The sequence below is a fragment of the Gymnogyps californianus genome, chromosome 10, assembly GCF_018139145.2.
Source record: "Gymnogyps californianus isolate 813 chromosome 10, ASM1813914v2, whole genome shotgun sequence".
NCBI lineage: Eukaryota > Metazoa > Chordata > Aves > Accipitriformes > Cathartidae > Gymnogyps > Gymnogyps californianus.
In genome coordinates, this window is record NC_059480.1 from 16,723,320 (window position 1) to 16,737,375 (window position 14,056).

At 47.2% G+C, this 14,056-nt stretch overlaps 1 protein-coding gene across 2 annotated transcripts in view; it reads right to left on the minus strand.

Moving 5' to 3' along the window:
* Nucleotides 1-14,056, minus strand: part of TP63 (tumor protein p63) — a 107,251-nt gene that overhangs the window by 13,353 nt on the left and 79,842 nt on the right. Inside the window, exons 5-10 of one of the 2 annotated variants that reach the window (XM_050902359.1) lie at nt 8,258-8,444; nt 6,409-6,524; nt 5,975-6,084; nt 5,567-5,691; nt 4,442-4,524; nt 3,341-3,477 (exon numbers count right to left, since the gene is read on the minus strand). In XM_050902359.1, the coding sequence (XP_050758316.1) occupies nt 3,341-3,477; nt 4,442-4,524; nt 5,567-5,691; nt 5,975-6,084; nt 6,409-6,524; nt 8,258-8,444 (758 nt within the window). Of the gene's footprint in view, nt 1-3,340; nt 3,478-4,441; nt 4,525-5,554; nt 5,692-5,974; nt 6,085-6,408; nt 6,525-8,257; nt 8,445-14,056 lie in introns of both variants that reach the window. The other variant, XM_050902358.1, reaches the window with a different exon arrangement.

The following is a 14,056-nucleotide window of genomic DNA, read 5'->3' on the forward strand; positions in this document are numbered from 1 at the left end:
ACCACAGGAAATGTTGCTGAATATGAAAAAGTGTTTTCCAGTGAATCCCTTAAAGACTGTGCAGATACATTTACCATCAATATTCCCAGGGAGTATTTCACAGCAGACTATCGTGGAAATCTTCCCTCCCCAACAAAGCACGGGCCACCTCTGGTATCTCTGGCAGCAGGAATCTTCTGGCAAATCCATGTTTTGAACAAATGGTGGCAGACCATGAAAAGGAAGTCTTCTAAATAAAGATGTGTGCTGCTGTTCAAATATGAGCCCCAGGATTTGGCAGTGAAAAAGGAGGAATAGAAACTGCAGCAAAAAAAAAAAAAAACAACTTCCCACCTATGATCATGAAGGTATTTGGCATAACAGTAAATAAGAGAAAACCATGCACAAAGGAGCAAACAGAGAGAGGAGATGAGACAGAGAAAGATTGTGGTCTAGCACAACGTGGAGCATTGCAGTATTTTGGTCATCTTGTGGGACACAAAGCTTTCTGATTGTCACCATATTTGTCCTTTTTATTCCAGAACAGTAAGACAGTTGCATCTGCTGGCCTGCCAAATGCAATGCTGGTCAGTATGTGCATGAGAGCAATTATACAGTTGTTTTCCAAAATGACAGACTTATATTTTTAAAACTACCTTTCACCATGATAATCTCATCCTTGCTTTTCCTACTCTTCAAAAAAGATTAAGCTTTCCATGTTGTAGGAATAAAAGGGAAACTTCTTCCCACACACCTAGATGGCTTTTCTATGTTAACCATTGCTTAGAAAAGTACGCTGAAAAATCAAGCAATTCCACCATCAAGGCTTGACTATGGAGCACATGTGGATGAAGCTCCACTTTGAGCAGAAAGAGCCAAAGGCAACTCACAAACATCCCGGCACCACACAGCCCTGCTAGGAGCTACAGCTTCCTGGTCACTGCATATGCACTTTCCTAGCTCCCAGTTTTAACGTACACTTTGAACGAAAGCGAACCGAGACAGAGTTTTGAAAGTACATCCCTACTTCTAAAGTGAAAGGCATTTTCTGTTAAAGCCAGAGCATGCGAGGTTGCTTTTACCCAAACCAGTTCCTACAAAGTGTCTTCTCTCCCCATTCTCACATCGAGACCTGAAGCTCCTTTACGATTCTTTTTTGGGGTGCAATTGCATCTATGAGTCTTTTCAGCCTAAACACCCCTTTGCCCTGAACACACTCCTTCAGAAATTAAGTCATACCCTGGATTATCGAAGAAAAAGCACCAGAACTCAACTGCACCTAAGAAGCTATTGCCTGAACATGCATTTCAGCACAGAGGACCCTGCTTGATGGCAGGCTGTCGGCAGAGACAACTGCAGCAACTCTAGACAAACACTGAAAGTTATTTTTCTCCCCACTCCTGGCATCCTTAAAAGCTCTTAATCTTTCTCCCCAGTATCTGAGCACACTCAGCAGCTGAGAAAAATGAGTATATAACTGGACAAGTGCCAGGAGACATGCCGAAAGAAGTTTCATTAAATTAAATGGCTGGACTTATACATGCTGGTCTTAAAGGTAACACAAATACCAATCTCAGTTGCCAGGAACCCATCCTATTGATATAGGAAGAATGAAAACAGTAATTATGGCAAAGCAACTGTCAGCACCAAGTGAGAGCTGTCATCTGCTGCCGTCCATTTCTGCTTACAAAACCATTTCTCAACTGAAATGGCTGTAGTTCAGGTGGAGCTTTGAAGACACGCAGCTGAGCGCACAAAGGCCGCAATGCCTAGGAGCTAGTAAATACAAGCTATAGTATATACAAAGAGTGCAGACGACTGATAAAATTAAATAATAATAATGAGAATTTTAAGTGCCCCGAAAAAGGGTCCAGAGCCCCTGGATGCTCCAGCCATTTTGGCACAAGGCTTTTTTCACACCTCCACAAGACTCCAGCTGACACTAAAAACACACAGGTCGAAATGTGAACACATGCAGAGATCTGGCAGAAGGCCGTGGTATTGCAGAAGTCCTGAGACAAGGCCAAGGCACCGAAATAAATCCCTACAGGCTCAAGTGGGACTTATGTGGTGCCTTGGCCTCGTGCTAACCTCTGCAGAGGAATGAGTTGTACCCGCAGCCTCTTGACGCGTGAGCTTACCAGCAGGAACGCGTGGGATCCTAAGCACTACCGCTGGCGGCTACCTACAGCCTGGGTGGCGATTTTCTGTCACCCGATACAGCAGGTGAAGCAATGCCCATGAATGACACCGCTTACGGTCTGTCTGGGAAGTCATTCTCTGACCCAGTCTCTGTAACTGCAAAGCTTTGATAACAGAGGGGAAAATGGAAACCAGACACTTATTTGGCCCTTCTTCTCCCCATCCTCCTGGCACTTACACCACCCAAAGTAATTCTAGCGCAGCCCTGCCAGCTGAGTTCAGATAGGGTCTATGTCTGCCCGGATGGAAAGTTCCTCACGCGCAATGTGGAGAGTCAGTGACAAAGCATAGTTTTTAAAAACACTTTTAAAGTGCACGCATAGAGTCTTTCTTTGAAGTGCCCACTGGTCACAAAGGAATTCTTATGTCTTTCACCCTCGCTCCTGACTTTCAGCTTCTCGTTTTATAGCTGAGAAACCTACAGTATTTATATCCCACCAAGACACTAGCCCTCCAACAGCACCAGAGATGCACAGCAGCGCGGCCCAAGCACTCAGCCGAGCCAGTGCTCACAGTCCCAGCTCCACATGCTCTTGGCAAGATGCTCAGATGGATACCCTGGAGAAGGCATGGAGATGGCTCCACGTTTCCTGCCGTTCCCATGGAGCAGATGAGAGAAGAGCACACCCACCCTGCTCTCCCCAGCTCGGGCATGCACACGCAGCAGGTTGCTGTCCGCAGGCTGTTCAATGGCACTGCCTCGCTGCGCTGCGCCGCGGGCTCCGGCTGGAAGTCAGAATGAGGCACTGAGTCTGTCCTCATCCACCCTCCGAGGCCAAAAGGTGAATGTGTGGGACGAGAGACTAGAGAGGACCTTGCAAGCAATCAGGACACGCGCTTGGGAAAGGACGACTGCTTTGTCCCATTGCACAGGTCGAGAAATCTGGATCTCAAACTCAGAGTCTCTCAAACTCTGTACAGAAACTTGGCTTTGGCCAAACTCCTGGCATCCATTTCCACCAGCTCTGACCACAGGGTTAACAAGCAACTATGCTGTTGGAAAGGATTTTGCCAATGCAGTACTCTGCGAGTGCTTGGCCCTACGTTGAGCACCACGTCCCTAAGAACAATTGTGCAGAAGCCTTCTGTGTCTCTCTCCTCTCTCCCCCTTCCCCACCGTCCTCACTGCACAGGTCACTGCAAGCACACTCATACTCACTGCTTCTGGAGCAAGTGCTGGTGCTGCTGCTGCTGCTGCTGCCGGTAGGTCTCAATCGTGTGCTGGGGAAGGTACTGCATTAGTTCCAGGGACTCCTTGATCTTTAGTAGCATTTCGTATGTCTCCCGTCCCCTCACCTGGATCATGGGAAAAGGAAAGCGGGGAAAAGAAAAGTCTTAAAGGACTGCATCTATAGTCCTTAGTGACAGCCACCTTAGCGAATTTTAGATAAAGTCAAGTAAACAACCAGAGCAGGATGCAAATACTCTGTTTATACACTATGCATACACAATAAAACCGCTGGGCTTTGTGCTAGAGGTACAGCAGATAATGTTGAAGTGTGATAATCTGACACTGCAGGCAAATGAACATCTTGGGGTTGTCATCTGGCTCGATGTAAATCTATGCCAACCAAAAGTAACATTCTGATCCAATCTGTTAGACAGAAAATGTCTTTACCTGCCTCAGATGTAAGCAGATCTGGTGCTGAATCTTACATGCCTTGAGGAAAAAAAGAGTTCTTGAATTTGGGTGTTGGGTTTGGATCTCCCTTCTCCTCTAAGCACACCGTGGTTTGTGATTTATCCAACTAAATGTGGCTCATGGGGAAGCAGCTAAACAGCCAATTACAGATACTTCTTGCCCTTTCTGATCCTACACTTAATACAGCATATTTCACGTCTATCACTACATTACAATGGTAACACATATAAAAGCCACACAAGCATTCACCTTTGTCAGTAAGACAACACCCGTTATCTGTAGAGAAAGCTCAAGTGCCACAGACCCAGAAATGACAGAGGAGGAAACCCAGTTAGGTCTCCAAGACAATGTTTCCACCAGGACAGACAGATCCCTTGGGATATTCTCATATGCCTTGCACAAGCCACTCTCAGTCAGCAGCTAATGGGATTTTTCATATTTTTTGTTTGGAATATGTATTTAAAATAGGTAGCTCTGGGGATTAAAAAAATAAATAAAATATTCCACATTCCATCCCCATCCTCAGTTCTCTCTGAGGTCTAGTGAGCAGCTGACTTGCCTCAAGTCACTGAGGAAGATACTAAACATAGGGTAAATGCAAAGATAGAGAGAACTCACTGGCAAGTATAAGAGCTCATCATCTGGGGAACGTCTTTTTTTGATGGATGTCATCTGTATGCCGTGAGTTCCTTGTCGAAAAGCTGGAAGAGAAACCCCAAAAGCATCCCATTAAAAAAAAAGGGGGGGTGGGGTAGAAAAAGAAAAAAAAAAAAAAGAGAGAGAGAGAGACATGAAGTGCATGGCCAGCTCAGATCTGCAGTGCTCTGAAAGTGTCTCTGCCTGAGCCACTCCAGAACTGTGCTTGCAGCTCCTGGCTCCATAAGGCAGACATAACTTTGCAAATGTCAGGTGGCCATGCTGCTTTGGGAAACACATCAGCCAGGCAGCGCTGGACATATGGCAAAACCCCAGCAAGCCGCACCTAGAACATGCACTGGCTCTTTGCAGGAAAGACTGCGAGCTTTGGTGTTACTGTGCTCACGAGCTGTTGGTGGATCAGTGATCCATGACGGGAAGACAACAGGCAGGGAGCACACAGAATTCACTGCGAAAATGAAGCCCCCCTCCAATCTGCCTCCTGTTAAAACCTGCTGCCTTGCTGTTCAGCCTAGTGCCATCATTGAGCGTACGTGGGAAACCAAAGCTGAGTTTCCACGTCTTGCATGTCTGACGAGTACATTGCACTCTTTAGAGCACAGAGAGAGGCCACTTGCCAGAGCACCTCCGATGCACAGCAGGGTTGACGTGCAGTCTTAATCTAGATCCCTGTGGCTGGAAGATGCATGCCACAGCACAAGACACTGGCTAGAACGAGCAGAGAATGACAGCGCAGTCCCAAACAACCCATAAAGGTTCAAAAAGTGGTTACAGAGTCCCAGCCACATACCCTGAGGGTGGCAAATAAACACCCCTTCCAGATGCTGCTGGCAGGGCTAATCTAACACAGGCAGCGCTGCAAGGGAGCCCGCAAACCCAGATTGTCAAACACTGTTTTGTGAACACCAGCTCATTTTTCAGGCCGATTGACCCTAGGAGAACAGATGTCTAATGCCCTCCTGCCTCCAAGCCCATGCACAGCACCGCTCTGTCCCCGCGGCACAAGCGCCGGGGTCGCACCTGCACCCGGTGACAGCACGATCTGCAATCTGCCCAGCTCTGCCAGCTACTTACGGCGCTTCGTACCATCACCATTCTTTGTGCTGTCGGAGACTTGCTGCTTGCGGATGCTATCCTCATCTGCTTTGCGATCTCTGCCTGGGCAAGCGCAAATGCGGGCTTCGAAACATCGGCGGCCCAAGACTTGCCCACTGGGAAGAGAGGTGAAAGAGGAAACATCAGCTGGCAGCTTAGATGCGGCCTAGCAGCATCCCTCAACTTCACACCAGACTATGCACAGACAAACCTAAACCTCCCACTTCCCAGTCAGGATGTCCCAGGTGTTGAGCAACTCCCACCTGCAAAAATTTGAAAAATGTCCTACGGCCCCTTGCATCAAACTGTCCCTAAGGATATGCAATGCTGCCCTGAGCAGAAGAGGAGCCAGAAGGCCACCTCTCAAGCAAAGGGCTACACTCGTGATGCACTACTTACTCTCTGGTTTCCAGTGTCACAATGATGAGGATCGGGCGACGGTTCATCCCTCCCACGCAGCTACTGTTACACATGAAGTTGTACAAGACTGTCGTGAACTCTGTACCAACCTGGATGAGACAAAGGGGATGAGCAGAAGAGATGGTGAATGGAAAGCTCTGCTTTTTCCAGGCTCTCCTCTTGTACTCCCACAGCTGTGCCACAATCAGACTAACATGAAATAGGTCCCACCACTAGGCTTCCTTAAAAGAAATTAAGGACTCCTGCCCTCAAGGGATAAAAAGGGTGTTTAAAAGCTCATTTCTGACAAATAGAAAGAAGGAATTCATTGTGACGAGGATGGGGAAAGCACTAGATCCTGACTCCTTCGACTAGGGTACCAACCCCTACCCCTTTGTGAGCTGGGATGCCACCACCCTGAGCTCACAACGTACCTGGGGCGGCTCGTAGGGGACCAGCACACTCTGCCTCCCGGTGATGGGGTCTTCTACATACTGGGCATGGCTGTTGCCTTCTACCCTGATCAGATGGCTGGGCGGCGCAATCTGGCCTGCAAGGGCAAGGAGGCAAAAAACAAGAGACACCATTCAGTGAAGCAATGTCACGCACAGGGCAGCAAGATCTTCCACCAAGGGAAACCCCTGCACCTGGCCCTAGAGGTCTATCAGAGCCCACACATGCCTCCCAGCCCTTAAAGCATCCCTTCTGCCCGTGGACAGACATGAAAGGCAATGCAGACTTTTCTCAAGCTCACGCTGGACACTTGTGAGTAAACTTGAACACGGGCTTCCCAAGATCCCAGACTAAGCGAGCCCAAACATCAACTGAATGGCAGCTCACAGTAACTCTTCGAGTAAGTAACTCCATGTGGATTTTCACACCAGCTGAAAGCCTTTCTTTTCCTCTCCCTAATGTGTACACAAAGCAAATTCCTTCAAGTCTCAATCCCTACTCTTTTCCCCATCAACTGCTGGCCCTCTTCTGTTCCCTCCCAGTCTTGATCCTAAGGAGCTAAAAAAGATTCAATCAGCAAGATTCAGCAGCATTAATTAAATATGCATTTAATTAATGGTCAACTTGAAAAATCACACTTGCTTACAGCAGCAGCAGAAGGCAACATGATCTTCATTTCTAGGCCCCTTTCCAATAATTTAAAAAAAATAGTTCCTTCCTGCAAATTTTCTTCAGTGTTTCTACAACATACAAATAAATTCTGAGGAGAGAAGCCTGTTGTGGGTTGATCCAACGAATTTGTTTTGTGTTTGAACTGTTCATTTCTTACTTGAAATACAGCACATTTCTAGAGAAATAATTATTTCAGAATAAGAATTTATAGTTTTAGGCTTTTTCTTTCTTAAAACTCCATCACTGAACCAGGTATCAACCCTCAAAAAATCCAGTTCTGTCAGAAAAGCACTTTTTAATATGAAAAATTATTTCAAAGAACTGTCTCACTCCACTCTGATTTTACACTCCAAAGTTCTTGCTTATTTTTGGGCTTGTCTAGCTGGCTGCATTGTAACCAGCAAAGGGATCCAGGCTCCTGAGACATCCTGCTAACTGACACCAACTGGGTTTTTTTACAGTAGGAGATAAATAATGCATGTAGAATAAAACAGATGCTCATCTGAACTTATGTGAACTTAAGTGGCCAAGGCAAAATGGAGCCCAGCCCATGAGTTTGCAGAAAACCCCACAACATTTTTAAAACAGCTGCTACTTCACTAACATGAGAAGCAAGTAAAAGATTAAAACATTAATACTGAACCAATACCGTTAAATGTACAGGAAGGTTGCCTACAGTTGATGCCTACAGTAATGCACTTAGTGTTATCGTGCTAGAGATAAACAGCCCCTCAGTCTTTGAGGTGTGAATTAAGGACTGGAGATGATATTGCATCCTGTTACTAGATCCCTGTCCCAGCGACGTGAAAGCTCATTCCTGAGCACAAGAACAGCTGCTTCTCATCACGGGAGCAAAAGCAGAGCAGGGAAATGCTGCCAGAGGGCACTGCCTGCCATAGGGACAGACATCCATCCAACCTGGGCAGGCGTGAGGTTTATTTCAGTACTTTCTTCTCACGGACGTGCTTGCACAGGGACAGCTAAAGTATAGTACGAAGCTTCCTGCTAAGCACGGGAAATAAAAAGCTGCACAAGATGCTGCAGGGAGGTCTGCTTCCAGCAGGTTTGCTGTGAAGCTGCCGCCAAATCCCCGCACCGGCCACTCATCAGCCAAGCAGCTTTGGAGAGGGACTGCCAGCAGAGCACTGCCCTCCTTACCCTCGTTGAACTCCCGGCTCAGCTCGTGGTTCGGGCAGCGTTTGACCACTTCAGTGACATGTTCAGCTTTCTTGTAGACTGGCATAGCCCTGATGACGGCTCCCTGAGGCGGTGGGGTCATCACTTTGATCTGGATGGGACATGTCTTGGCGATCTGGCAGTACAGCTTTTTCAGTTCGGTGGAATACTGGATGGGGAAAAAGAGCAAGAGAGAGTCAGGATGTTCAGCTAGAGACGGAGGCATGCCAGAAGGATGGAGATGGGTTTGCACATGTAACTGAATGCACCAGCTACTGCATGTGCATTGCATTTGTTCACACAACAGCCACACTTCCAGACAAGCAGCAAAAACCCTAGACCGTTACCTGTTTTAGAACAGCAGAGTATAAATCTACATCTTAGTTTTCCCAAAGGCAAAAATCTTCAGATAAAGAGCACTGCTTTTACATGAACAAATACAGTCTTTATTTCTCTTGCGCACAGCCCCCCCTCTTCCAAGGGACACGCATTACCCACCTAACAAAATGGACACTATTCTTTTCACAACACCCTCTAATCCTGGAAGCACTGGAAACCACACACGTAAAGTGTTTCATCCTGTTTTGTAAGAAGCCCTCCTACTTTTGCAGGGGGATGAAATAAAAACCACGAACCCTTGAACTGAACAGCACTTAAAAGAAAGACCCTGACCAATTTGAGAGTTATGCCAAATCTGACGTTTCGGTCATCTTTTAAAAGCATCTTATACCTCTGTTAATCATCTGTATAGCAATTTCCCCACGTCTAAACTCAAAGCATCGTGTCCATGAAGGAAGGGGGAAGGTAATAACTACTACTAATAATTAGTAATAATAAAATAAATAAATATCAAAGCTCAGAAGAGTTGAGTAGTCCAAAGACCAGGTCCGTGGTGGGATCTAGAGCACAACCAGGAGCTGGGTCCAAAGGGGAGGTTGTGACCACCCTGGGGTGTGCAATGAACACCTGGAGCAGAACAAGATGCTTTTATTCACTGTGCTAATTTGGAGCATATTAGATTCCCCTCTTTTAAGATGTTCCCCACTAAAGCAGTAACACTGGTGCAGCATTTTCCCGAAGTGTGTTCACATCTGGAAACCTTTACTCAGCAAAACATCGAGGCATGGGCTGAAGTCATTGGTTTCTGTTCAAAAACCCTCACTGAAATAAGGGCAAGCGCTTAGCAGGAATGGTCGCAAGGCAACTCTTATGTGGTTCAGTACAGTGTAACCTGAAGCCATTTTTCTGGATGTCCCCTGTGAAGGAGACTCTCCAGTCTCCTCTGCTGTAACAAGGTTGTTCCAAAATACGGCAGTTTTCGTCAGTACCCCACTCCAGAGTCATTCAGTTTTCTCCTGGTGCTCAGACATTTGTGAGCGCAGAGCTCTCCCAGTAACTCTAACCACGTAACCCACAGGAATTGCTGGCATTTCCCCACTTCCATCTCTTTGGTTCTTGCAGAGAAAGAAAAGTGAAAGCCCCAAGGTGGTTGTTTTCTCAAAAAACATCTCTAGCAGCCGTGGCCGATACAGCGCCGGTCCCAACTGTTCAAACAGAGCACCGACAGGTTCATACTGGTCGAGAGCACGACTTGGCCATCCACCCTGCCGGGATGGGAAGAGCCGGCGCATGCATGGGTGGGCGACGGGTGACGTGGCAACAGAAGGATTAGCTAGCGATATTCAGGGATTGTTTGCATTTCAAAGTGTACACATTGCTAACATCGGAAAAACCAAAGTTGAGAGAGACACTGAGGAGGAGAGAGGGATTAAAAATAAGCCAAGCCGGTCCCTTCCTCCCTCCTCACTCAACGCCACCCTGCCATATGGCAGAGATGATGCTACAGGTATTTAAGCTAAGGCAAAAAATTCTTTAAAATGCAAAGGCCAAATTGTGCAATGTATTTTATGTGCCTGCAGGCTAGAGATTAAACCCACAAAGGATTTACCCAGCCCGCGGAAATGGGGATCATGCCAAACAATTACAAAAAAAAAAAGTTGCGAAACTGATCTAGATGGTGATTTATATCGTACATCTTTTTAACCTGAAATTCTTTATTGTTTTTTAATTAAAAAGCAATTCCTCACTGAAGGTAAGAGTGAGCTCACTATGTTGTCTTTTCATCTCAAGAGGCAGGAAAAGAATCGCTTATATTTGAAAGAGGAAGAAAATTTACAAAGCATTGTTTCCCTTAACACATCAGTTTGCTAATAGCATTATGAAATTTTCAAGGACAGAAAGCCTCAAAAAATCTCAAAAAGCCAACTAATTGCTTGGATGCCTTAATATCATTGAAGCGTAAAGAAACTGGGCACCCAAAGGCGAAGGGCCGAAATGGAAGCATAAATATGGAAGTGCGATGGCACACGGAGGGCACAGCACACGCCAGGAGCCAACGTGTCCGGTGTCTGCAGGCATTTGGAGAATTGAACAAATGGAAGGAGATACACACCGCTTGGTCACAGATCAGGAGTGTTGGTGTTGACTGTAATTTTCTGTATAATATCTTCAAAGACAGAAAGCTGGGGTTACAAGAAGGGGGTGGGGGGGAAATCACTGCTTTCAGAAGGACAGGAGAGGTGCCCAACACCAGCATGAATACCGAGGCTCCGAATCAAACAGCATGGCCCCTCTGCCAGCAAAGGAAGGGATCTACTCCTCATCCACCCTTCAGCACCCCAACTGTCAGACCCCTTTGGCTACAACCAGCAAGGAAGGCATCGGACCTGCAGCTTAGATTCACAGAAAGCAAACAGCCAAGGGCTAACGGGTTATGATGAACAAGCCTGTCCAACAAAGAAAAAGAAAAAAAATATATATATCCCCAAAACACAGGGCAGACTCAAGAGCTCCAGGCTCTGGCCAACACTTTGAACTTGGCACATCAGAAAAGGAGGGTGACCAGGAGCCCATCTCTGCTTCAGGACACGGTCAGGGCACGGGGAGGAAAGCAGCAGTGCCCAGCAGAGGCAGACAAGACAGCAGGAGGGCTGCACCGCCTTTTTGTCACCTGATTGCAAGAGGAGTTCAAGCCTCACGGGCACTACACAGGGCTCGGAGACATGGCATACAGCCATGATTTCACATCTACCCCAGGCACAGCCGCCTGCAAGCATGTAATCACTGAGCGGCTGGTCATTTAACACCAGTGTAAATCTGTCCACGGGGTACCTGCTGTCAGACAGTAAGGGGCTTGAGTTTCCCACTCTGCCAACTTCGCTGCAACCGTGGGTAACCTGATGCCCAGCCATCTACTGGCATAGATGCAAACAACTAGCTCACGGTGACTTTGTACTGGGTCAGTGATAATCGCTATATCCACGAGCAAGACAGGATATTGTATATAGATTTCAAAGCAAATAAGCCTCAGAAAAAAAAAACCGAGGCAGGAGCTGTCTGTGCATTCAGAGAGGGCCTGCAAGCAAGGGTCACCCCTCTTGGCACAGGTGCCTCTCCCAGTGGTCCCCAAACTGCCCCACCTCACAGGAGGTGACAGTCCCCCTGCCCACCATTTTGCTATGGGAACTGACAGACACTCACTGTATGAAGGGTAAGATCACGAGATGAGCAATTCCCAGAAATCCAGAGCGTGACTATTAATCAGCGCACTTCTGTTACTTGCTTGAGTAGGAAAACTAAATTAATTAGGAGCAAAAATATCAAAAATGAGCTTGACCCAATCAACGAGCCTATCATTTAGCAAGATGACAATAGTCATTATCTAGCAGCAGGAACAAAAGTTGTGCCAACAGCCCAAGGAGTGCAAACACCACTTCTACCAGACGTACAGACCAGAAAGTTATTTAAAACAAAAGAGCAGAGCCTGGTGACGTGTTATGTGTTCAAGAGGGAGAGGAAAGAGCTTTGCTCGGACTTTTCTTTGGGGTTCGAGTGCTGCATGTCATGCCCAAATAAGCAGACTTCAAGAGATTCCTAAGAACAACAGTGAATTTAACTTTTTGCTTAATAATATGTTTTAAAAGGAAAGGAGAAAACATTCCAGTGCCTGCAGCTCTGCCCTCCCCACCTGCCTGTGCAGACATACTGTATTACCCACTCTTGGCACCCTGGCTGGTAATTCAGTATCACAATACACACATGCCAGCTACCATCAAGCAACACCTGTCTGATTTCTCAGCAAGCCCCTTCTCTGGAAGGTGTGTCAACAGAGGGTTTAAAGGAGAAAACAAAACACTTTTCACCTCTCAAATGGAGAATTTTTGCTAGAAAGGACAGAAGTCTCCTGGAAGTAAGCGCTCGGTGCAATACAAGCTGCAATGGCTTTTCATGGAGCATTCAATTCCCCTGCAAAGCTCTGATGCAGCAAAATCCCCCAAATACTACTTTGGAAATCTACCTCTAATATCTGTTTTACCATCTGATCTAGCTGAGGGATTATGGTCCCTAAGTCTTTCAAAGGAGCGGGGTTCAGTCAGCTCTACGAATGCTGACGGATGTCAACTTGAAGGTGATCCCAGAGGTTGGCTCATGGCGTGACAGCTCCCTGAGCCCCTTCTGCTCAGATCAACAGGTCTTTCAAATCTTTTGCAAACTTCTTTCAAGTAGTCACATTTCAGCTCAACTCAGTTAAACACTAGCTTCATTTTACTTGACGTTTTCAAAGCCGTCAGTCAGCTATGCTTTCTCCCCTATCAAACTAACTCCAAGAAGGGGAAAAAAGAACAGGTTACAAGAGTGGGAAAGCAACATGTATTTTGCACCAAAGTATTCACAGATGAGGACAAGGAGAGTCACAAAGAAATAGAAAATCACTGCATAAGGTTTATTCGTTTAGGAGAAAAAAGGCAGTGGGAAGAAAGGAAACTACCTGCTAAGAATAAAAAAAAAAAAAAAAAAAAAAAAAATCGAGATTTATGCATGCACCTTAAGTGTTTTTGCTTTGACGAACAGTGATTTAACTTTTCATTCACAAAAACCTGTTGAGGGCACGGGGGGACACCCGATACATGTGTGCGCACATGCACAGATACTCTTCGGAACTGACTTGTACCCAGAGGACACTCAGCAGGGAAGTCCAAGAAGAGCTCTACCAGGAGCGCTGCAGACATGGACGTCTCCTGCCAGATTTAACCCTCAGCTCAGCATAACCTTAACCCCACCACTTACTAGCTGACTTGCTGCAGCTCCAGTTTGAGGCCCTCTATCTCATCAGGCTCCAGAGAAAAGCGGACAGCTTGCCGCTAGCGGACACAGCGGACATTCAAACCACTGGCACAATTGATAGGTCCAGCGATCATCAGCCCTGATGTGCCTACAGATCCACCACGTGTGACGACAGCCCCCAGACTCACAGCCCACGCACCAGCGAGACGCGCCTGCGAGCATCCCCCGCTTGCAGGGGAAACCACCATGCGACGGCCGGGGGAGGATGGGAGCGGGAGGGGATGCTGATACAGCCCCATAAGCACTTTGCGGACATTTACCAAACTTCTCCGCCCCGGGGCAAAGGAAAAACCATGTCACCCTCTTTTCCCTCCTGAGGAAGGGCAGCGATTCACCCAAGGGCATCCGCCTTTGCCGAGACTTAAACTTCATTTTCCCCTTGAGCTCCTCTGCCCCTCCCCGTCCCTGCCGCCGCGCGTCCCGCGCCTCGCCGGGCGCGCACGAACGGTGCTGATGAGCTATTAAAATCCTTCCTCGGAGCGCTTTTCGCCGGGAGCCGCAGCCAAAGGCCGCCTGTTGCCACCTGTCAGTCGCAGGGATTAATTACCTGCGCCGGGCTGGGAGCGGCACATTCCTCCCCGGCCTCACCCTCCGAGA